This window comes from Apium graveolens, chromosome 8 (genome assembly GCF_009905375.1).
Source record: "Apium graveolens cultivar Ventura chromosome 8, ASM990537v1, whole genome shotgun sequence".
In the NCBI taxonomy this organism is placed as follows: Eukaryota; Viridiplantae; Streptophyta; class Magnoliopsida; order Apiales; family Apiaceae; genus Apium; species Apium graveolens.
The window spans coordinates 21,254,358-21,280,199 of NC_133654.1; the positions used below are offsets into that span (position 1 = coordinate 21,254,358).

At 38.9% G+C, this 25,842-nt stretch overlaps 1 protein-coding gene and 2 pseudogenes across 1 annotated transcript; all 3 read left to right on the forward strand.

The window, feature by feature from the left end:
* The first annotated feature begins 311 nt into the window (after positions 1–311).
* On the forward strand, positions 312–2,524 carry LOC141676891 (7-deoxyloganetic acid glucosyltransferase-like; annotated as a pseudogene).
* Positions 2,525–3,593: 1,069 nt separating this feature from the next.
* Positions 3,594–5,537, forward strand: LOC141676517 (7-deoxyloganetic acid glucosyltransferase-like). The gene is made up of 2 exons (XM_074482178.1): positions 3,594–4,303; positions 4,458–5,537. Exons 1-2 carry the CDS (start codon positions 3,778–3,780, stop codon positions 5,384–5,386), a joined length of 1,455 nt encoding a protein of 484 aa, XP_074338279.1. The 5' UTR covers positions 3,594–3,777; the 3' UTR covers positions 5,387–5,537.
* A 966-nt stretch (positions 5,538–6,503) lies between these two features.
* LOC141676897 (7-deoxyloganetic acid glucosyltransferase-like) lies at positions 6,504–8,571 on the forward strand (annotated as a pseudogene).
* Positions 8,572–25,842: the final 17,271 nt, after the last annotated feature.

A 25,842-nucleotide genomic window follows, 5' to 3' on the forward strand; every position in this document is an offset into this window, starting at 1 on the left:
TCATACAAAAATAATATATTTATTATTGTAAGACCTTAAAATAATTAAATAAATATTTTAAAATTTGAACCAAAATTTAAACTAAACTATTGGAGTTGTGGTTCGGTTCAAATTTGGATAGAGGTTCAGTCCAAATTTGGACAAAACTCTTGGAGTTGGTGTAACCCTCGGCCAACTTGTCCTTTTCAAGTTGTCACCTTATCCTTGTTAAAAAGAAAACTTGTCAACTTATTCAAAAATGGAATATCGATTTCAATCCATGTGTGGGTTATCTTCAGTAATTTGAAAGGGATGGATCAAAATAAAAAAATCGTCATTGCGCACATCATGATGTGACTTCACATACAATGTCACGCTGGCTAAGCTTTACCTAAATCGTGCAGTCCTGAGACTCGCATACGCACATGTAAACAAAGGGGGATTACAAACATGCCATATTACAAATGTCAGAGTTTTGTTCACAACTTGTATTTTGTCCACACAAAACAGGTCGCCATATTTCATTTGTCAGAAATACTGCGCAACAGCACAGTGGTGAGCAGGGATGCATAAAATATTCAGGGCCGGTTTTTGACCGGGCCTTAAAAAGTCTGGGCTTTTGACCGGGCAAGATTTTTCGGATTTTGACTTTGACCGTACCGGGCCGGGCCGGTCCAGATTTTCCGAAAATGTCAGAGCCCGTTTAGGCCCGACCGGACCGGACTTTAACTTTGACCGGGTTTTGACCGGATCAAGCCGGGCTAGATTTTCGGACCCGGGTTTTTTGTGCATCTGTGATGAGTGGTGACTAATGGTAAATGGGCTTGATTATTAAGAATCAGAACTTCAATCTTATGTATCATACTTCTGGCTGGTTGGATCATGGACATGGGCCTGTTACATGTATTATATAGCAGATGGAGTCGGGGACTTTGTTTGTGATGTTGCTAATGAAGTTGGAATCTCTATTTTATATACTAGCACTCTCAGTCCTTGCTCTCTTTCTGTATTCTTTTCTCTTCCTAGGCTCATAGAAGCAGGGGAGCTACCCTTTACAGGTATGTCAAATTTTCCGTTGTAAGGTTAATCTAAACATAGACTATTGTATCCCGATCCAAGAAGATCTAGGAGAAATATTTTACGCAGACCTTAACCATACTCCTATTATTAGAGAAGCGATTCTAGTAAAAATATCGTCTTTAACACTGCAGCAATATTGATAATAATAATACATCACATTTAAGAACAACATAAAAAATGTAGTAATCAAAAACAGTTCTTACATACTGACATTTCACTAATTCTTCAATGTGGTATAATTTGCCGAGGGATTTCCACTGAGATTAAACTAAGCGTCAATATATTCGATTTTTTGAGGTGTCGATGACCATTTTTAAAATCGTGTTTGTGTTGTTGTATCTCAATCTTTGCAGGAGATGATTTGGACACCCCAATAAAAAGTGTGCCGGCAATGGAGAAATTTCTTAGGCGTCGCGAGCTTCCTACCTTTTGTCGGTCAGATGTTCTTTCTAGTCCAAGCATTCAACTCTTCAAAAATGAGAAACAAGAAAATGCACGAGCTCAGGGGTTGATACTTAATACATTTGATGATATAGAAGGACCAGTTCTCGATAACATACGTGCTTCTTGTCCAAATCTCTACACAATGGGACCACTTACTTAATTCACGCTCATCTCAAAATGAAGCTAGCTGCAAAATCTTGTTACACGGGATTCGCAGTCTTACAGGTCTGTGATTTATGTTAGTTTCGGAAGTATAGCAACTGTGACAAGGGACCAGCTTATGGAGTTCTGGCACGGCCTTTTTAATAGCGGGTGCAAATTTTTATGGGTCATTAGGGCAGATACTATTACCGGAGATGGGGAGATTCCTGAAGAGGTTTTGCAAGGAACGAAGGAGAGAGGATATATCGTAGGGTGGGCACCGCAAGAGGAAGTCCTTGGTCATCAAGCAGCGGGAGGGTTTTTTGACTCACAGTGGATGGAATTCGACGTTAGAGAGTGTGGTTGAAGGGGTGCCTATGATATGCTGGCCTTATTTTATGGACCAACAAGTTAATAGTAGGTTCGTGAGTGAGGTATGGAAGCTCGGTCTTGATATGAAGGATACTCAGTGACAGAGTTATCGTCGAGAAGATGATCAAGGATATGATGGTGGAGAGAAAAGACAAGTTTTTGAAGTCCGCTGATCGGATGGCTAGTTTGGCCAAGAGTGGTTTGTCTGAAGGAGGGTCTTCTTATTCCAACTTGGAGCGTCTGATTGACGACATTAAGACAATAGGTGTGGTGCGCTAAGGAACAACAATAGAAACAGGCGAACATTATGAGATCTCATTCATGTGATTATAGATTTGAATTCATTCATCCACTGAAGTGATTTCACTAACATGCGGCCTACTCGCAGACAGAATGTTCCTGGTCTCTAGTATGGCTTCAAATGACTGGTGCCAAACAATTTTTGTATATAAATTGACAAGAACTCTGCAATTGATACAAATCGGAATCATTATTTTAGGAGCTGATATTTATAGGTGCACATCTTTAATTAAAAATTGAGACCAGATTATTTTTGTTGTGCATTAAAAGATGATAAAGTTAAATGTGTATATAAGGGTATTTTGGTCTGAATGTCAATGAAGGTGTGTGTACATATAAACAAAGGATATGCAAGTATGAGTTCCATTGTTTCATTATGAGTGAAAAATAGAAAGTGACACGGTACTCATGGAGATATACAATTACAATCAACCTCGCACACCTTCACTTGTAGAGTACCTGATAGTCTCCCCAAACTAGCATAAAAAAGTCTATGCCTAAAAATGAGGATTTTTATAAAATACACGCGATCGCTACAACCAGACTTTGTACTTTTATACAACCAATAAGTCACATAAACGATTGGTAGATTTAAATGTTGAGCTACGCAGTCAGGAAAATCAGAATGGAAAATATATGTTCCTTGTGCTAGAGCCTAGATATAAGATCGTCATGGTGCACATCATTATACTCATAGACATTAGTTTTTTAAGCCGACTTCAAGTGCTATTTTGCTAATGTCATGCGCAGCACGTTGTACAGTTACATAACTATGACATTCTCCTATTTAAATGTCCGATATTTGTTTTAAATTTGAATTGCGTACTTTCTAAAATTTAATTCTTTATAATCGGAACTTAAATTTCATTTCATGCCTTTTTACTTGATATATTTGGATTATATAATATAAAATTCAGTTACAATACATTAACATCTTATAATTTTTTACAAGATGATTACTATAGTCGCATATGATTCCAAACATTTTGTTTCATAATATTTTGTATTTTTTAAATTTGAAATTTACCTATAATCAGTACTTCAGTTTCATTTTTCTGCCTGTTTTCCTAATATCGCTGAAATATATAATATAAAGTTTAGTTAGGATACTATCACATATTTAAACAAAATTAATGTGTTAGATTACTTAACAAATATGAAAGATTATAATGATAAGATTTCGAACATTTTACTATAACGGTTATATGATATCATAAAAATTTGGATTCTTAACAAAATTGAATACAAATTCCACAAAACTTGCTAAAAAAAGAGAGCAAGGCAGGCACCGGCATGACGTCACGTTGATGACGTAAACAAAAATGTCAAAGGCACAAACTCGAAGCCCGCATTCAATTCTCTCTATATAAACCGACACAGCTATTACCAAAAAAATCAAAACTGATTGCACACAACACAGACATTTGAGATTTTGAATATCAGCCAAAAAAAACAACAAAAATGCCAATGCAGAAGACGACACTAACCTACCCTCATGTACTCATTTTCCCATTGCCTCTCCAAGGTGCTATCAACTCCATGCTAAAACTCGCGGAACTCCTCTCTGTTTCGGACATCAACGTTACATTTTTAGTCACCGACCACATTCACGCTCGCCTCCTCAACCACACCAATGTCGTATCGCGATTTAAAAAGTATTCTGGCTTTGTTCTTCACTCGATTTCCGATGGCTTGCCAGAGGAGCACCCGCGCAGTGGTGCAAGGTACATGGAAATGTTTGATTCCATGAAATTTAACAGCAAGTCACTTCTTAAAGAGCTCCTGAGCTGTGGCCGGTTGGAGCGTGGTGGACGCGGACCTGTTACTTGTATTATAGCAGATGGACTCATGAGCTTTGTTTGCGATGTTGCTAATGAACTTGGGATTTCTATTTTTTATACTCGCACGCTTAGTCCTTGTTCTCTTTCTGTCTTCTTTTCCCTTCCGAAACTCATTCAAGCAGGAGAGCTTCCTTTTAGTACTACCGGTATGTCATTTTCCACCTGTTGATTTTAGAGTAAACCCCGATCTTATACCGTTCAACAATAGGTATACGGTAATTTCATGTGCAGTAGTACAAGGGCTTGGTGTTATACTGTTATATACCATCTTCTCAATCAATTTTTTATGTGCTTTTTCAGGAGATGATTTGGACAAACCAATTAAAAGTGTACCCGGAATGGAGAACTTTCTCCGGGGCCGTGATCTTCCTGACTTTTGCCGGTCAGATACTATCTCCAATCCAAGAATTCAACTCTTCAAAAATGAGAACCAAGAAAATGCTCGCGCTCAAGGGCTAATACTGAACTCGTTTGATGATCTTGAAGGGCCTGTTCTGGATAACATACGTGCTTCTTGTCCAAATATCTACACCATTGGACCACTTCATACTCATCTCAAAATGAAGCTAGATGGAACATCTAGTTACACAACAACCTCATCAAACAGTTTGAGAAAAGAAGATAAGAGTTGCATGAGCTGGTTGGATTCACAGCCTTACAAGTCTGTGATTTATGTTAGTTTTGGAAGTATAGCAACTGTGACAAGAGACCAGCTAATGGAGTTTTGGTATGGCCTTGTTAATAGCCGGTGCAAATTCCTGTGGGTTATTAGGCCAGATTCTATCTCCGGAGATGGGGAAATTCCTGCGGAGGTTTTGGAGGGAACGAAGGAGAGGGGCTACATTGTAGGCTGGGCACCACAAGAGGAAGTTCTTGCGCATCAATCTGTTGGTGGTTTTTTGACACACAGTGGCTGGAATTCGACGTTGGAGAGTGTGGTTGAAGGGGTGCCTATGATATGCTGGCCTTATTTTATGGACCAACAAGTGAATAGTAGGTTTGTGAGTGAGGTTTGGAAGCTTGGTCTCGATATGAAGGATACTTGTGACAGAGTTATCGTTGAGAAGATGATCAAAGAAGTGATGATTGAGAGGAAAACCGAGTTTATCAAATCAGCTGATCGGATGGCTATGTTGGCAAAGCAGAGCTTGAGTGAAGGTGGGTCTTCTTGTTCTAACTTGGAACGTTTGGTTAAAGACATTAAGTCGACAACAGGTGTGGTGCACTAGGAGCAACAATAAACATAAGGGGAACATATGAGAAGTCATTCATGTGGGAGACTATTTAAATTGTAATGACATAGTCAGATTCAGATGTCTTTAGCTGTGGAGCAATGTTAAGGTTTTCAAAATTTATCAATGGCAGTGTTTTTACTTGTTACTGCTTTAGCAGCCGATTAATAGACAAATACTCTTAAAAGTTAGTATCAGCCCCTACTTTAGCTTAAAAAAATGCATTTCCAAAGAAAATTCTATTCAGGTTGGCAACACTAATAAGCACTTCTTTGCAACCCCCTCAAAATCAAACCATCGTATTTTTATTACCTGAAATTGAAGCAAAAATAATTATATCAAAATGCGGTGAACTCATCTCATGTACTCATCATTCCAATGGACATTTTGGAAAGGATGGAAGGGGACGATTACATGCATATACTTGCAGATGGCCTAACGAGTGTTTTTTTTTTGTGATCAGGTGGATAGAAGACAAAAAAGACATACCTTTGTAGTGGATTTGATGAATTTAGAGAACTTGATAGTAACAAAACGAGAGAATAGAAGTGAAAGGGCGTACTGTGTAAATATATCATATGTATAAGAGAGATGTGAGAACTGAGACCTAGTTATCAAGTGTCTGATCCTAAGACATATATCCTGGTCATTCTTCGTAAATATGAGTTATCTGGTGTGAATCCTTGGTTACTGCTATGGTTTGATTTCCGCATTTTGAAGGAAGAGATGACTTATTGATTCACTTTGACAATTTTGAAAAAAGTCATAAGTTGTGGGCTTTACCTTGTCACTCATGACTAAGGTTCTTGCCACACATGAAAGGATATCATGAATGATAGATAGTTCAGGGCTTCCCATGTGACTCATGAATCATGACAAAGGATAAATATGACAATCATAAGCTGGAGGCTGCTTACAAATCATGATATATATCTAAAAATCATTACTATCAACTTCCCTTGATAATTGTTTTTGTCACCAACCATCCTCCAGAATTAAGATCCAGGCCCTCGGTAGATTTTTGACTCATACTGTGGGGAAATTAACGTTGGAGGGTCTTAAATAAACAATGATATGTTGGCCTGGTTCCTTGTCTAAACAAGCTGCTCTGTAATAAAACACAGACTGAACATTTCAGAACACAGAGGGGAAAAAACATAAATATGGCAGAGCCAACAAGTATCCAACCACATGTACTCATCTTCCCGTTCCCACTGCAGGGCCACATGAACTCCATGTTGAAACTAGCTGAACTTTTGTGCCTTGCAAATGTCCATGTCACCTACCTCCTCACTCACCAGACGCATACGCGTCTACTAGCCAACAAAAATGTTTTTTCCAGGTATACTAATTATTCAGGTTTTCGTTTCCAAACATTACCTGAAAGCGTCTCAGATGGAAATGAACAGTCCATGGATATAGTACTCAACTTGTACGAATCTATGAAAACTTCGAAAACATTTCTTAGAGATATGCTTCTTAAAGAAGGACTTAGAAAACCAGTGACTTGTATTATTACCGATGGTCTCATGAAATATACACTTGACATTGGGGAAGAGATTGCTGTTCCTGTTATATATTTCCGTATTGCCAGCGCTTGTTCATTTTGGTCTTTCTTTTGCATGAACAAACTCATTGAGGCCGCAGAGTGTCCTTTTCAAGGTTTGTATTTACTCTTCCCTCTAGTAATTTAGCTAGTTCCAAATATTTAAACACGAAATTAGGAAGTTATCACCTAGCTAATAGCACAGTGAATACTCATCTATCTGCTACCAAGAGGTTGAGGGTCTGAGTGAGTACTGGTATTATTGTGGTAGATCATTTCAAAGTACTGTATGTGATGTTCTAATAAGTCTCATTAATTAGAGTTATAACATTCTATGTGTATCCAAGTTTCATAAGTTAGTGTTCTTTAAAATTTGTTGTTTTTATAGGAAATGATATGGACTTTCCAGTCAGGAGTGTACCAGGCATGGAAGGTTTTCTCAGGAAACGTGATCTGCCAAGTCTGTTTCGTGTTGGTGACATAAATGGCAGTGCTTTCCAGATGTTGTATACTGAAACTCAGCAAACTGTCCGAGCTCGGGCCTTAATTTTAAACACATTTGAGGATCTTGAGGGACCAGTTCTGTCTCAGATACGCACTCAACTTCCCAACATCTACACAATTGGACCACTTCATGCTCACCTCAAGGCCCAAACCAAGTTGGAAACAACCTCATCCAAACAGGCTTCATCAAATAGTTTATGCGAAGAAGACCAGGGTTGCATCAAGTGGCTCGAGGACCAGCCACTAAAGTCTGTGATATATGTCAGTTTTGGAAGTATTGCAATGGTTACAAAAGAGCAGCTCCTAGAATTGTGGCATGGTCTGGTCAATTGTGGGCACAGATTCTTGTGGGTGATTCGGCCCGACTCAGTTACTGGTACAGAGGATCGACGAGAGATTCCTGCAGAGCTGGAGGAGGGAACAAAAGGCAAGAGGTTATATGGTGAACTGGGCTCCACAAGAAGAGGTTCTAGGCCACCCTGCAATAGGTGGGTTCTTAACTCATAGCGGATGGAACTCAACTTTAGAAAGTATATGTGAAGGGGTGCCAATGATTTGTTGGCCATATTTTGCGGATCAACAGATAAATAGTAGATTTGTTGGGGAGGTTTGGAAGCTTGGATTGGACATTAAAGATACTTGTGATAGAGATATTATTCAGAAAGCCGTAAAAGATCTCATGGGGGAGAGGAAGGAAGAGTTTGCTAAATCAGCCAAGGAGAGGGCTACTTCTGCTAGCAAAGCTGTCAATGATGGAGGATCATCACGCTCTAATTTCAACAGGTTGATTGAAGACATTAAGTCGATGAGTATTCTGTCACATCATGATTAACTCGGATATCATAAAATTTGCTACTCTACCATGGACATGAATCATTTCATATCTTATCGTCCTAAAACCAATAATTACTAAGATTGGCACATTTAAAAGCTTTTGTTATGTTATTACTTATTTCCTCCCACTAAATAGTTATGTAATCCTTTGGTTCTTTTTCTTTCCAATGTGTAATGCTAATCACCAAACAAGAACAGTATTTTGAAATTAGTAATTTGCTTGGCACCAGCAATAGAGGGACAGAATGACCGGCTAATAAAAATTATTAAATGACTATTATTTCCGATAAAAAATTATAATAGGACCTTTTAATTGTTTTTAAGTAGTTTCTCTGCTACATAAGTTTTATCATTGGTTTTAAAACTTGAAAGAGGGCAATCTTTTATCAACCTCTCTTATTTAGAAAATTTCTATCAGAAACTTACCCTTTTTTAGTTAAGTCATTAGAAACCTATCTTAATCAAGCTAATCAAGCAACTGAAGGCTAATACCTTTTTTCGTAAAGTTATCAGAAACCTAATCAAGCAACTGAAGGCTAATGTCCTTAAAAATCAATAATAACTGGACAGAAAGTACAATATTTCAAAATCACTATGAAATTAAAGGTTCATACATAGAAAATCCCAACATTTGACTTGATAATAACAGAACATACCAGGCTATCTAGATTTTTATTCGACGAAACACCTGCTTGCAAGTACTTACCATCACCTCTTTTCTGCAACTCACACTTTCATCTCTTTCCCTTCTTTCTCTGCCATGAATCCTCTGACATCACTGCATGCAATATTGATTTTCGATACGTTGTTTCAAAAAACATCATCCATATGCTTTCTGAATTCGTGAACTATGACTGTCATGGAATATAAATGAACAAGGATCCCATCAGAACTTTTATACCAGGGACTACAAACACACTGGTCTTAATAAAACTGTCACAAAGCCAATACTGGGTTTGTAATTTTGATACTACAGTTAAGAAAACAGAATAAAACTAGAATAAAGAAAAGCTAAAAGACAATATTCATTTCATAATCCCAAAGATGATAGTCTGTCATACATATATAGCAGTCATGATCCACTAAAGCCAAGACAGGTGGCATTCTAATAACCAAGTATTTGTTACGCACAATTGCTTATAACTAACAAATATTTCATAAAAAACGACAACGTATCAATACTCTATTTAATTTGATCAAAACGACTGCGTTTAGCCTCCCGCCCACAAGAACATAACCACAGTTGTGACAACTCCCGTGATGTTAAAATAAACCTTGTCCTCAAGGTTGAAAATTAGGATATTTCTTGGTAAATTCCTCCCATAATTCCCAAGTAGCTTCAGTTGCTGTTCCATTACTCCACTGAATGAGTACCATCGTAGCAGGCCTATTTTCTTTCTTGATTAATTTTATGTCAAGCACCAATGTAGGCTGCACTGAAGAAGTCACTTCCTCCATAAGCTCTGGTAGGTTGAATTGTGGTACTTCTTTGCTGCCAATCTTCTTTTTTAAGCTGTGAAACATGGAATGTAGGGTGTATTTTTGCCCCTGGTGGTAATGCCAGCTGATAAGCAACCTTCCCAATCCTTTTTAAAACCTTGTAAGGACCATAATATCTGGCTGATAATTTGTGGTTGCTCCTGGTCTGCATAGATGATTGCCTGTAAGGCTGTAATTTAAGGTACACTTCATCATTCACTTGGAATTCTCTATCTGACCTTCCCTTGTTAGCATACCAAATCATTCTTTCCTGGGCCTTCACTAAATTCTCCTTCACCAGCCTCTGGACTTCCATCCTTTCTTTTAGAAACTCATCAACAGCCATGACTTTAGTTGCCGGGGTCTGGAAATTCATTGAAGGTGGTTGTTGATTATATAAGGCCTTGTAAGGACTCATACCAATGGCAGAGTGGTGGGAGGTATTATACCACCATTCGGCCATAGAAAGCCATTTAAACCACTGTTTTGGTTTCTGACCAATAGTACATCTCAAATACATTTTAATACACTGATTCACCCTCTCTGTTTGACCATCAGTTTGAGGGTGATATGCTGTGCTTAATTTGATCTTGGTCCCCATTGCTTGAAATAATTCTCCCCAGAATTTACTAACTAAGACAGGATCTCTATCTGAGATGATAGCATTAGGAACACCATGTAACTTAACCACATTATCCAATACACAATGGGCTACTGTGGTTGTTGTGTAAGGATGAGTAAGAGCAATTAAGTGGCAGTATTTAGTAAGTTTATCAACAATTACCAAGATAGTATCCTTGCCGTAAGATTTTGGCAGCCCTTCGACAAAATCCATTGAGATAGTCTCCCAAGCTGCACCAGGTATTGGTAAAGGCTGTAATAAGCCAGGAGTTGGGACATGTTCATTCTTGTTTCTCTGGCAGACGTCACACTCTTGTACCCATGTAGCTACTTCTTGCTTAAGCTTGGGCCAGTAAAACTGGTTCTCAATCCTCCTGGTGGTAGTTTGTACCCCGGAATGTCCACCTTCAGTACCACAGTGCAAAGCCTCAATGGTCTTAATTCTCATATTAGCTGCCGATCCTACATAATATTTGCCCTGTTTTAACAACAACTCGTCTTGGAGGCTATAATCTGGTGGCATAGCAGCAGTGAGTGCAAACTGTGTCAATAAGTCTTGCACCCTAGTGTCCCCCTCATAACTGGCCTTAAGTTCAGTCTTCCAAGTTAGCTTTCTTACATGTATACCAGTGCATTCTCCATCAGTTTCGTGTAATCTTGACAATGCATCTGCCACAACATTGTCTTTTCCCTTCTTGTGGGATATAACATAATCAAATCCCAACATCTTGGATAACCATTTCTGCTGTAGCAAAGTTGTTAACTTCTGCTCCATGAAATATTTTAAGGCCTCGTGATCTGTTTTAATAACAAATTTTTGGCCAAGTAAATAAGTTCTCCACTTTTGTGTTGCCATGATTACTGCCAACAATTCCTTCTCATATGTGGATAATCCTAGATGTCTTGGGCTGAGTGCCTTGCTGAGGAAGGCCAGGGGTTGCCCTTCCTGCATGAGCAGAACACCTATGCCTGTGTGACTGGCATCTGTTTCAACAATAAATGGCTTAGTGAAATCAGGCATTGCTAGCACAGGGGTGTTGGACATGGCCATTTTTAATTTCTTAAAGGCTGCTTCAGCCTCTGGAGTCCAGTGAAAACCACCCTTTTTGAGCATCTGAGTTAGAGGTTTAGTTAATATACCATAATTCCTTACAAACCGTCTATAATAACCAGTGAGACCCAAAAACCCTCTCAAGGCTTTAAGAGTACTTGGCAGAGGCCACTGAATCATAGCTTGTACCTTCTTATCATCTGCAGAAACCCCTTCTCTTGACACAATATGTCCTAAGTATTCAACAGAACTGGTTAAAAAAGAGCATTTCTTCTTCCTGACATATAGCTGATGCGCCCTCTAGACATCAAAGACCAGCTGCAAGTGCTTTTCATGTGAATCCAAGTCAGGACTGTAGACTAAAATGCCGTCAAAGAAAACTAGCATAAATTTTCTCATGTATGCAGAAAATACATCATTCATTAAAGCCTGAAATGAAGTTGGAACACTGGTGAGCCCAAATGGCATCACCATGAACTCGTAATGACCTTCATGCATCTTAAACGCCGTCTTATGTATCACACCCCCAACTTAAACAACAAAATAAATATAGTTATTACATCATTTTAATGAAGAATACATAACCAAGTCCAAGATCTTACAATTTAGGATTTGGAACAGCCCAACACTACCAACTATTACATCTGATTACAAATACCGAGTCCTCACACAACTATTATTACTTATTCTACCTGAGCTCGAACATAAGCATCAGCATCACAGGTCTTACGGACAGTCTGCTTGAATCTAACCATAGCTGCTAGCTGTAATATCAGGGTAAAGCAAGGAGTGAGCCGAATGCTCAACAAGTGCTAACAGTACGACACAAAACATAAATTGAGATATACTTTTAAGAATGACAATGGAAAGACATAACTAATTATAACGAGAGATAAAACTATGTGAGATGGCATCATTTTGCTTGCATCAAAACAATTTTAAAATCATATCTTAATCAAAATCATTTTATGACGCTACGGATTACAGCCGGTGATCAACCGCGAAGTAATCCCGAACCTCGCTGGGTTCTAAAACATTAACGGGAATCCCTAGGCAACTTTTAAGCCTAATATAAGTGTGGAAAGGACTCGCGTCTCAGTCCAGATCCACTATTCAAGAAAACATTTATCCCCCTTTGGGACTGAAAACCCACATTTTATTTATTTCAAAAGCTGATGCCGAATTGTAACAAAATCTCTTTTAACAGTAAATATTTTTATTAAGGGATTATAGATCAACTCGAAACATGGGAAATATGGTACTAAATCTCAGGGCCATGATTCACAAAACTTTACTCTATCAGGATAACCAAAAGGTTTTCATATGTCAGAATTTGGACAGGAAAATATGGTGAGACTAATGGATAATATGAAGGGGTAATGCCAAACTGGGCTCAAAGCAATGGTTTCTCGTTAAGGTACATGTGTTGGATCATTAAGAAGATAAGCTTCACGAATACTATGGGTGTTAAGGTAATGATTTCTAGTTCAGGATGTATATATATATATCAGAATTGTCAAGCTTTAGGATAGGAAAGAGGGTATCAATTAATGAGGAATCATGTTGGTAAATTTCTGACTATCAGAGTTCAAGGTAAGGTTCTATAGGGGTTCAAGTATCAGGATGAGATATCAATACTCAGGAATCATCAGCATGTTAATCAAGAGGATCAATCAAGTAATATAATAACTCTTTATTTTATCATGGTATTTAACTATCATGAAAAGACTTTTGAACTACTTGCAATACATACTCGAGGGTTCATGACAATTCTATATAATTCAAAGATAAGCGAGAGATACGCTTGATTTAAACATATCAAAATGACTTAGGATAATTGCATCGATATATATGAACTGTTTATAGTAAATACGAAGGTCGAGTTGAATCACTTGCCTTGAGATAGGCTGGTCTGGTCTGACTGGTAGGAGCAACTGGAGCTTCACTCGACTTTTATGACAAGTTTTCCCTCGTCTCGAGATCCTACATAAATAATAATCCTCATTATAATATATTCTCACTAACTTAACCTATTTACAACTTGAAATTAAACACGGATGGCACTTAGGCCTATACACACTTAATTTATATTCACTTTTAAATTACAATTGCACACACATAGCCACATATTCACATATCATATATTAACACCAAATAACATCATATATACCATAATGCAACACTAGGCTTGGATGATCTCGACTCACCACTTAAGTCACTTGGTCGCTAAACTAGACAAAGTCTTCAAATTTTGGCTCCCTAACTCGATGTGCCTTTCCTAAATTATCCAAAACCTATTGACCCTCACTTGTGCCTTTTGCTCTAATGACCTTATACCATCTTGCAAATATGGTGGTCGACCTAATACTTACTCCCAAGTGTTCTAAAACTAGGTGATAAGTGAAAGTGCTCACTGGTGCAAATTTCAGAATGACAACTATAGTTTCTTGAGTGCATTAGGCACTCTTAAACTACGAGTTTTCCTTCAAAACTTTTACACAAGACTCTCCTGACCTAAGGGAATCTCACAAGCTTGATGTGGCTCAAGGGCCTGGCTTGGGCCTTCTTGGGCCTAAGCTAAAAGTCCAAGGTTCCCCTGTTTTTCCGGGCAGAAAACGCCCTGACTTGAATTAACTTGTGACACATGGTTCTAACTCATATCCTATGAACTATGGTTGGAAAAACTTCTCTGACACTCCCTCTAACTAAGGTCCAATTGGGTCTAATGAGGGTCTACCCATGACATGGTCAAATCTTCCTATTTCTAAGTTGCAACAAAACTGTCCCCTGCTGGACAGATTTTGTTATTCTACTTGTGCACCTAACCAAAAGACATGCAAACCTCCAACCAACTCCTAAAACCTTTTATATACTCCCAATACTAACTTTTGGTGGCTTGGGCCTCAAAGTTCACACCAATGACATGGTCAAAACTCACTCTAAACCTCAGGGTACTAAACTGATTTTCTGCAGAAACTATAACTCTCATTTCTCCAAGGTTTTGACTTGACAAACTCAACTAACAACAACTCAATACTCAAACCAAGACTTAAACATGGTAATATACTGAACTAACTCCCTTATTCTCAAAATAACCTTGGGTGAGATCATCCTTACCTAAGGTACAATTATGGCAAAACAAGAGAATCTACACTTCATAAATCACAAATCTTCATGCTTTTGAAACAACAAGGTATGCATTTTTATAAAAGATAATCACGGATTATCACCATGCAACAAGAAGCATAAATCAATATTAACACATTATACCTACTGAAATTAAGGCTCACTAACAAAATCTTTCCAAATGATCAAAATCTTACAACATTCTAAGAGAAATCCTCATGCATGCATGCCTTCGGGTTTTTCAAACCAAAACAACACATTTTCTACATATATTCCATCTTAAAATTGACATGCAAGCCTAGAATAAGGTATACCTAGATGATCACTTAGCATGCAAGGAGTTGTATCAAATTTTTACCACAAAATTCAAGTCATTATCACATAAACATGCAAAAATTGATCAAAACAACAAGAATGATTTCAAGGACCATTCATTCGGCTCCCATATGGTCATGGCCGAATGAAATGGATGGAAATGGCCATTAAATCATCAAGAGTTTCCTTCTCATGACTTGGCACTTATCCATTCATTGTAGTCCTCTCAAAAACAACCTTAAATCCATAAGAATCAAGATTGTATTTTAAGTTTCACTAAAACCTTTACATGCAACCCTTAAACTTAAACTTTCTACTCAAAATCTTTGAAATATGAATGATCATGGTATGGGAGATAACATTTACTTGTATAAAGAGTAGAAGCTTGGTGGAGAAATGAAGAAAAATGGGGAGGGGGGTTGGTTCTCGGCTAAACCCGAGAGTAAGAGAGGGAGGGCCGAGAGTGAGGGAGAAGGGGAGGGAGGAGAGAGTGAGGTGTGGGTGATGAGTGAAAATGATCATGTCTTTGCTTGTTTTTATGGTATTTGATTTGACAAAATGTGAGTGGAAAGGAGAATTGACAAGTCTATTCCTCCACTTATACTTGGTGCATTTTGCATGCAAGGGTAAAGAAGGAAATTGGCTAGAGAAATAAGAGTTAGTGGGGTTGGAATTGTCCTCTTTGTCCTTGAAAAGAATGAGAGGGTGGTTTGCATGCAAGGCCTTTCTTGTAATTTGCTAAATATGACATCTAGAATTTATAATGATTTATTTTTATAAAATAAAATACAAGTTCAAAAATTATAAAATTTATACCATAAAATAACTTGGATTTTTAGAGACTTTATAAAATCAATTTCAAAATTTGTGAACAAAATACATTTTAAAAGAAAATTTTTCCAAAGCTTAGAATATTCCTTATAAATCAAAAATAAAGAAATTAAATAAACTCTTGCTTTGAAAAATCATATACTACACAAAACAAATTTATAATGCAGAAATTTTCACTCACACTAGCGTACAATCATTGAATATATTTTCATTTGACTTTAATATTATACCAAATCCACAAATAATATTACACGAAAATACCGGTTGTAACATAAACCCGATATCTTGCTGATCAGGCAAAGATACCAATAAGTAACCTTTTCTACTAGTAGATGGACGAATTCCCCACTGGTCATCACCCTGGTCGCAATAGGACCTTATGCTGGACTGCCACTCAGCCACTTATGCATTTGATGGACTCCCACGGAGCCACTTACACTATCATGGACGCCCACTGAGCCAATGTGCTTATGCCGACTTGATAGATGGACTTACTTCCCGAACATGGGTAAGTAATCAATTCATTTACCAAAACTGCAAACCTTGTTGCGAATATAAAATACACCATAGAGCCGGATCCCTCAGGTTTTGAGCGAGTATTTAAATCCCCTTTTTTAAAAGGAAGATCTTAAATATAAAAATGAGTTTTGGGATCCGCTCTAACTTTTAAAAATCATTTTGAAGACTCGAAAACACTTAAAGAGTGTTTGAAGTAATGCTGATTTAATGAAGTAAATCAGTCCCAATATATTTAGAAAATGTCTGAATATTATTATTTAAATAATATTCCTATAAAGAATAATCTTTATACAAATAATTGAAGTAGAAGTTGTAAGACTTATACTTGAAATGAGTATTAAATAACCAAAGATATACTTATACGAAAGTACTATCTTTATTTGAATAATCGAAAATAAGTTTGATTATCGAAACATTATTCTTTAATAAAATAAAGAATATTATTAAAAAATAAGCAGAGTCATAATACCTCGAATGAATATTATAATAATATTCATTAAATAAGATAACGGAGTCATACATCCTCAAATGAATATTCAATTATAATCATTAATAATATAACTGAGTCATAAGCCCTCGAATGAATATTCGAAATAATATTCAATAATAAATTAAAGGAGTCATAAGTCCTCGGATGAATATTCGAAATAATATTCAAAAATAAATTAAGGAGTCATAAGTCCTCGGATGAATATTCGAAATAATATTCAATAATAAATAAAGGAGTCATAAGTCCTCGGATGAATATTCGAAGTAATATTCAATAATAAAATAAAGGAGTCATAAGTCCTCGGATGAATATTCGAAATAATATTCAATAATAAAATAAAGTTAAGTTATCGAATAAGCCTTATTCGATTAATAGTTTTGAAAACTATAACCATATATATATAAAAATATATATATTATACTCGGGAACATCGACTCCCGGTTTAGAAATATGTTCACCTTTTGATCCCCTATACTAAGGGTAAACTCAATACCGCTTATCTCTAGCATAGGTATTATGCAACTGTAAGCATTTTAACCAACAGATATATAATCCAAGAATATGAAACAGGCATGCATATATACCATATCACATGCTATAATATATCGCAAGAATTTGCTAATAACAAATATGCATTTATCGCAAGATCATGCATATACACCATATACATCACAACAACAGTATAACGGGTAGAAAACTTGCCTGAGCTACTGGGGGTGATAAAGGCTCGGGACGAGTCTGGTAACCTATAAACAACAAGTAAGTTGGAATTAAACCAAAGTCACTTGTAAATCTATACTTTAACTAACTTAGACTCTAACACTTGTTTTGCGCTTACTGATTCTCTTAAGTCACTCGAGTACCCTCGGCTCCACCATTTTTAATAATTTAACCCATTACGAGTTTTAAGGCAATTCCTTCGCGAGTGTCTTACCAACTGCCTAACACTCTTACCATAATTGTTTCATACATTAATTAACCCTTTTTGGTCATTAACCTATGTTTCAAAGTAAGGCGAGGGGAAAAGTTTTGTTCGCGAAACGCCGTTACTTAAAATGGTCGTTTCTCCTAAACCGTACATCGGAATCAAACGACTACATATCAAAACGAAGCTCGTAACATGAACTATCTAAACATGGCAATGGTCATAATCTAGCAGGGAGTTCTCGGGTTCAAATGTTATGAACAAAAGCAGTCTAAAGTAAATCGGACATTACGACGGCTATGTTTACGCGATTTCCCAAATTTAAACCCATTCCAAAACCATCACAATTCAACCCCAATCCATTCATACAACCAAAGTCCATCCTTATTACATCATAACATCCCCAATAAATCCAATATTAACATTTATACTTATGCTTAAGCTTGAATTTAACTATACTTAAGTTCTTTTAACCAAAACAACAAGATTCACCATTCCATTTCACTACCACTCCAACCCAAACTCTAAACCACAAGCATTAAGCTACTATATCACCATTACAATCAAAATTATCTTATTATACAAAGGAATCTAGGGTTTGGAGATGATATACCTTCCTTGAAGTGGTGGGAGTAGCTAGGAAGCCTTAAGAAGCCTTGAGAAGTCTTAGGGATGCTTGGATCTTAAAGGAAAACAAGAAAAAATCAAGTTAAAAACTTTGAAATCACTATTCATTGTCTTCTTCATTGATTTCTTGAAGAAGATTGAGAAAGAATTGAAGGCTTAAACTCATAAGATAGCCATAACTATGCATAAGGATGACTAGGGAATTATCTTACCAATTTAGGAAGCCTTGATCTTGAGTTTTGAAATTCCTTTCTCTTGAAAATGGCAAAAGCCGAGAGCAATGAAGAAATAAGAGGGTTTGTGTTTTTGTTTTGATGAAATGAAATGTTTGGCTTGGTTGATTGAATTAGATTTGTTTTATTTTGGTTAATTACCAAATTTAACCTTGGTTTTGTGTGGTTAACAATCCACCACATTTCCTTCCTTCCCATGTCATGCTTATGTCATGTTATGATGTCATCTTTCCCTCTTTGTCCTCTTCTCATTGGTTGGGTGACATCATCCTCTCTAATCCCCTTGATTAACTTCCTAATTGTTTGCCTAATGACCGCTGATGCTGTTATACGGTTCGCTTAACTTTCGTTTTCGTTTATCGTTTGAGGGATCATACCCGGGATCTTATTACTTAGGTTCCCTTAACCTTTCTCAATATATTATATTCCTTTTATGATCCTCTCTTATAATCCTTTAATTTAAATCCTTTTTATCCTGTTACCTTATACTCAATTCTTTCCGTATCTAGTGGATTTCCGGGAAAAGTCAAAGTGTTCGGAATTGGATTCTGACGATCTTTACATACACTTATATACCATATAGAGTACTAATAAAATCTCAGAATATCCATAACAGAACCCCTACATAGTGGGCATGAAAAGTTTTCTCATTCATCTAAAACACTATTCATAAGGGTTACAAAAAGTTGAAAATTTTGGGGGTTATTACAGTCTCCCCTCCTTAAAAGGATTCCCTCCCGGAATCAAATAGAAAACAAATGGGGGTACTTTTCTAGCATCGCACTCTCTAGTTCCCAAGTTGATTCTTCCACATTATGATTCTGCCATAGCACTCTGACTAGCTTGATTACTTTGTTCCGAAGCACCTGCTCCTTCCTATCGATAATCCTTACTGGCTTCTCCACGTAAGTCAGATCTGGTTGCATATCCACCTGCTCGTACTCCACTATGTGTCTGGCATCCCGATGATACTTCCTTAGCATTGACACATGGAACACATTATGAACTTGTTGCAAGTTAGGGGTTAAGGCTAGCTCGTAAGCTAACTTTCCAATCCGTCTTAATATCTCAAAAGGTCCAATGTATCTTGGGCTTAGTTTTCCTTTCTTTCCAATCTCATTAATCCCTTTCAAGGGGATACCTTTAGCAGTACTAAGTCCCCAACTTCATATTCCTTGTCCTTTCGGGCTAGGTCTGCATATTTCTTCTGTCTGTCTTGGGCTGCTACAAGCCGTCCTCTGATAAGATCCACTTCATCCCAGTATAAGGGAGATCGACACCTTGTTCCGTACAGGGCCTCATAAGGCGGCATTCCGATGCTAGCATGAAGCTATTGTTATAAGAAAACTCGATCAACGGCAAGTGGTCATCCCAACTTCCTTTAAGGTCTATTGCACAGACTCTCAACATATCCTCTAGTGTCTGGATGGTCCTTTCACTCTGCCCATCCTTCTGGGGATGGTACGCGGTACTCATATTTAACTTGGTCATCGCACATTCTTGAAAGCTCCTCCAAAATCTGGAGTTGAACCTGGGGGTCTCGGTCGAGACAATGGACGCTGGGACTCCATGTCGCGTCACTATTTCCTTAAGGTAAAATGTCCACCAGTCTATCGACTGTGTATCTCTCATTGATAGGAATGAAATGAGCTGACTTTGTCAGTCGGTCTATAATTACCCATATGGCGTCATGATTGGCTTTCGTCCTTGGCAAGCCTACAACAAAATCCATCGCATCTGTTCCCATTTCCACTCGGGAATCTCCAGGGGTCGTAAAAGTCCACTGGGTCTCTGGTGCTCTGCCTTTACCCTTTGGCAAGTCAAACATTTGTTTACCCATTCTGCTACGTTCCTCTTCATGTTGGGCCACCAGTAATATTCCTTCAAATCCCTATACATCTTGGTACTTTCCGGGTGAATGGAATACCTTGAACTATGGCTTTCATCCAAAATCTCATCTTTAAGTTCTTGAACATTCGGAACCCAAATCCGGTAGGAGTACCTCATTATCCCTTTATAATCTTTCTCAGTATGGATCTCCTCTCCAGTCATTGACTCTCTGCCTTCATTCATTATTTTCTCTTGGCACAATCTGATCTTTTCCAATAACTCTGGCTGCATTGAGATCTCAAAAAGCTTTTCAGTTCCGGTTCCGGTTACCTTTACTTCTATTTCCATTCTCTCAAAATCCCTTATCAATTCTTCCGAAGTCATTATCATTCTGAGTCTTTCCTTTCTACTAAGGGCATCAGCCACCACATTGGCTTTCCCCGGATGATAGAGAATCTCACAATCATAGTCCTTGATTAGTTCTAACCATCTCCTCTGGCGCATGTTGAGCTCTTTCTGCGTAAATATGTACTTGAGGCTCTTATGGTCTGTGAAAATCTCGCACTTCTCTCCATACAAGTAGTGCCTCCAAATTTTTAAGGCAAATACTATTGCCGCGAGCTCAAGGTCATGAGTAGGATATCTAATCTCGTATTCCTTCAGTTGTCTCGACGCATACGCAATCACTTTACTGTGCTGCATAAGCACACACCCTAATCCTTTGTGCGACGCGTCACTATATATCACAAAATCTCCTTTTCCGTCCGGCAATGCCAACACCGGGGCCGTTACCAACCTTTTCTTTAATTCCTGAAAACTGTTCTCAGCATTTCTCCGTCCATTCAAACTTCTCTGTCTTACGAGTAAGTCGTGTCAAAGGGGCTGCGATCTTCGCAAAGTCCTGTACAAATCTACGATAGTAGCCGGCCAATCCTATGAAACTCCTTACCTCTGTGGGTGTGGTTGGCCTTTCCCAATTTGAGACCGCCTCTATCTTGGAGGGGTCGACCAATACTCCTTCTTTATTGATCACATGTCCTAAAAACTGTACTTCATTCCGCCAGAATTCACACTTCGAGAATTTGGCATATAACTGTTCCTCTCTGAGTATTCCTAGAGCTATCCTCAAATGCTCTGCATGTTCTGCCTCAGTCCTTGAGTAGATCAAAATATCATCGATAAAAACTATCACACACTTGTCCAAGTACTTCTTAAATACTCTATTCATTAAATCCATGAAAGCCGCTGGGGCGTTGGTTCAATCCAAAGGACATTACCAAGAACTCATAATGCCCATATCTGGTACAGGAACGCTGTCTTGGAAATATCTTCGGGTTTAATCTTTAGTTGGTGATATCCAGTTCTCAGGTCGATCTTGGAAAAATAAACAGCATCCTTTAGCTGGTCGAACAGATCGTCTATTCTAGGTAATGGGTACCTGTTCTTTATGGTTAGCTTGTTCAACTCTCGATAGTCGATGCACAGCCTCATGCTCCCATCTTTCTTCTTAACAAATAAAACCGGTGCTCCCCACGGAGACACACTGGGTCTTATCATACCCTTATCCAAGAGTTCCTGCAATTGGATAGCTAATTCCTTCATTTCTAACGGGGCTAACCGGTAAGGTGCTTTTGAAACTGGCGTCGTCCCGGGGGCCAATTCAATAGCAAATTAATCACTCTATCGGGTGGTAATCCCGGAAGGTCTTGTGGGAATACATCTTCAAATTCGTTGACTACTGGAATATCTTGTAAGTTGGGCACCTCCTTCTGCGTGTCCACCACATAGGCTAGGTAGGCCTCATTTCCTTTTCGTAGCATCCTTCTGGCCTGGGCCATAGTCAAAAATTTCTGCGTCTTCCTCTTTCCTCTAAATATAACTTCTTTCTTCCCTGGGATATTTAACTTAACTTCTTCCCTTTACAGTCTATCTGAGCATCATTGCTAGATAGCCAGTCCATTCCCAAAATTACATCAAACTCCCCTAATTTAAAAGGAATCAGATCAACACTAAAAGATTGCTCCCCTATGCCTATCTCACAGGCGGGGTGAATCTGGTTAACAGGAATAATTTCATGATTGGCTATTTCTACTTGTAAGGGTTCTATCAAGGGTTCAACTTTAAGTCTTAATTTACGCGCAAAGTCCCTTGATATAAAAGATTTAGTTGCTCCCGAATCAAATAAAACGTTTGCACTGACTGAATTTAGAGAAAGGGTACCTGCTATCACATCTGAATCTTTCATAGCATCCTGGACTGTCATGTTGAAAGTCCTTGCAGTAGGTGGCTTATTGGAGGCAGCCCTGCTTGCTCCCGAAGCTGCTGGTTTGTTCATTGGGCATTCCCTCTTCCAATGACCCGGGCGTCCACACTGATGACAAGTGGTGGTTGGAATGACGGCAGGGGTTGATGAAGGGCACTTAGTTGAATAGTGACCTTCCCGACCGCACTTAAAGCAGGTTACTGGCTTTCCTTTATACTCCCCAGTGTGCATCCTTCCACAAGTGTTACAGGCTGGCAATGGGGGTCGAGACTGGTTGGAATAGGACATTTTTGACTTCTGGCCGCTCTGGCTCACACTCACGCTCATTGGCCGCTTAAACCCAGTGTTCTTTCCCGGTAGGGACACTGCTCCTCGATTAAATCTAGTTGGGAAGCTCCTTCCTGCGGAACCTCTACCCATGCTCATACTTTTCCTCTTTATTCCCTCTTCTCCCTTTCCTTCTGCATCTGTTCACTTCCGGCTTCTACAATCGTTGCCTTTTGCACCAGAGTGGCATAATCCGTAAGCTCAAGGATTGCCACCCTATTCTGAAATCCACGGTTTCAGTCCCTGCTGAAACCTCCTAGCTTTCTTTTCCTCGGTGCTCACAAACTCCGGCACAAACCTTGATAACTCAGTAAATTTCGCTTCGTACTCTGCTACAGATAAGTTATTCTGCTTTAGCTCCAAGAACTTGAGCTCCATCTGGTTTTCCATAAACCTCGGGAAATACTTTCCCAGAAACAACTGACTGAATCTCTCCCAGGTTATAATAGCATCTGTCTCCATGTTTTTATTGGCCTCCCACCAGTAGTTGGCCTCTCCTTTCAGAAGGTAGGTAGCAAATACAGTCTTCTGTGCCTCATCGATACTCAGAATCTCAAAGGATTTCTCCATTTCCTTTAACCATGCCCTTGCCTCAACTGGGTCTGGCTGATCCGTGGAACTCAGGGGGCTTAAGGGACTTAAAAGCCCTGGAAGAGTTTGCCACAACATTGTTATTTCCTTGAGGGGGTGGGTTGGGTTGACGTTCCAAGTTCTGCCTTAGTAGTTGCATGAACTGGCCCATGGGATCCATGCCTGGGTTTGGTACTGGTTGCTCAACCTCAGTTTCTCCTTCTTCAGCCTCTATCTAAATCCCTCAACATCATATGTTTCCTCTTCCTCTTCATACAGGGAGTCATCCTGTTCCACATAATCCTCATCTTCCTCTTCACTGTGTTCCTGGTTCCTATTGTCCTGATTATGGCTTCCCTGGTCCTCAGATCCAGGGTTCGCCCTAGTCCCAATCTTTCTTGGCGGCATGATACTGATAATAAAAAAATATTAGGAAATTCAACGTTAGGTCACAATCATACTCAACATTGTGCCTTGCACAACTCTTATAATGGGGAGAACATATCTCGTACTTCTATTACATTATGACAGTTCTAATAAGAAGTGCAGTACTAATAATGATAAAAACAGTGATCTCGTCACTAAGGAACTGAACGAAAGGAAACAAATATATACATAATGCGAGAAATACATAATTTGATCTGGTCAAAAGTACAACAGTGCTACAGCCATCTGTCCCAAAAGTGATACACAAGAGTCTATCTGTCTAGTCAGAAAAAGGGATGCTATATACAAGTCAACTATCCCGGAAAATTGGCTCTTACTAAGGCCTCGACTAACTAGACAACTAGACTATCCCATCGTCAATCCTGAATCACACACCGGAGCGGGTCAGCTCCCATACCCTTTCCATCGCACGACGAAAGATATAGTCGGCCTGCCGCCTGGAGATCCTACCATGCCTGTCCCCCTGGAGCGATCTGAGCCTCGCTCGGGACGTGAGCTCTATCCCCGTAAGCTCTCTCCTCAAGGATCGGGGTATAGAAGCCCTAGTCTCATAAGCTCGGGTACGCCTACCCGCCCTCTCCGCATCCAACTCCCTCCTGGCCTCATCCAGTCGGGCCTCAGCAACAGCCACTCGGGTTCTCAGTACATCCTGAACATAGCCGTGGGCTAACGAAGACTGCCTGTGGGCAGGGTCGAGAGGTGGTGAATCTAGAGCCGCTGGGGGTGCCTCCTCGGTCTGTCCTAGGCTCGGAAGTATGGGTCTCTGAGCTGTCATCATAAGGGGATCCAAGATAGTGGTGGAGGGGTAGGAGCTCTGACCACCGGAAGTGTGGGTAAAGGGGTACCAGCATACACTACCATAGGTCCGACACTGCTCCTCAGCTACTGGGACCTCATCCGGGTCCTCCTCATCTGGAATAGCAATGACCTCTATCTCTGACTCCTCTGAGGGGTCCTCCTCATCTGAAATAGGAATGACCTCCGTCTCTGACTCCTCTGAGGGGTCCTCCTCATCCTCCTCCATCTCAGGCTCCTCCTGATCCTCACATCTAGCAGTGCCTTATCATGCTCACGCTCGAACATCTCAGGTCCTCTATCTCAGGCGCCTACACATTAAACGAGCTAAGTTACTATCATGATACTTATAAGGGTTCCCGTAAGGGTTTAACTGTCAGCACTACTTTAAGTAGTCCGACCATGAACTTGGCAAGAGTTCTTATTATCTTTGTGAGTTTGTTATTATATCGTCGCATCATCTCTGAGGTTTATAACGCTTAGCTCTGATACCATTTCTGTAACACCCCCAGATCCGGGGTCAGGGATCCGGGTCGTCACGGTCTTTCTTTCCACAATATCACTTCACTTAATTAATAATAAATAACCTTATACTGTGACCCCACACTAACACACCCCACAACCCGTTATAGTCTCAGAGATGAAATTGAAATAAGTACAAGTCCTTGAATCCACAATTAAAAAGTTATTACAACCCAAAATGATTACTTGATAAATTTACAGTTAATTGCCATTATCTGCCACAAGTTATAATTATACATAATTTGATTCTCAAAAGTAGAATGCCTGATCTACCAATAGATCTACCTCTGCAGCTATAGCAGCTACAACATCAACGGGAAGACGCGGGACGCTTCCCACGCGCTTGCGCTGGGTCTGCTGGAGTCTGGCCATCTTTCCTAACTGTTGTTGTGTGATGAAGAAATAAAGCAAGAGTGAGCCTTACAGCTCGCAAGATAATATATAGTGATAACAATAATACAAGTATCTAAACGGATACTTACTAGAATCCTTTATCAAGTGTAAGATAATTACTTACTAGATATAAGTAAAAACAAGGGATGAAGTTACCAAATACTTCACTATACTTATATCAATTATAAAGTTACTTGAACTACCA

Bases quoted from the DNA above. Each gene is read 5' to 3' on its own strand.
- LOC141676517 (XM_074482178.1), top strand. From the start codon at position 3,778: ATGCCAATGCAGAAGACGACACTAACCTACCCTCATGTACTCATTTTC. The intron at 4,304-4,457 runs GTATGTCATTTT...GTGCTTTTTCAG, and splicing joins GCTTCCTTTTAGTACTACCG to GAGATGATTTGGACAAACCA.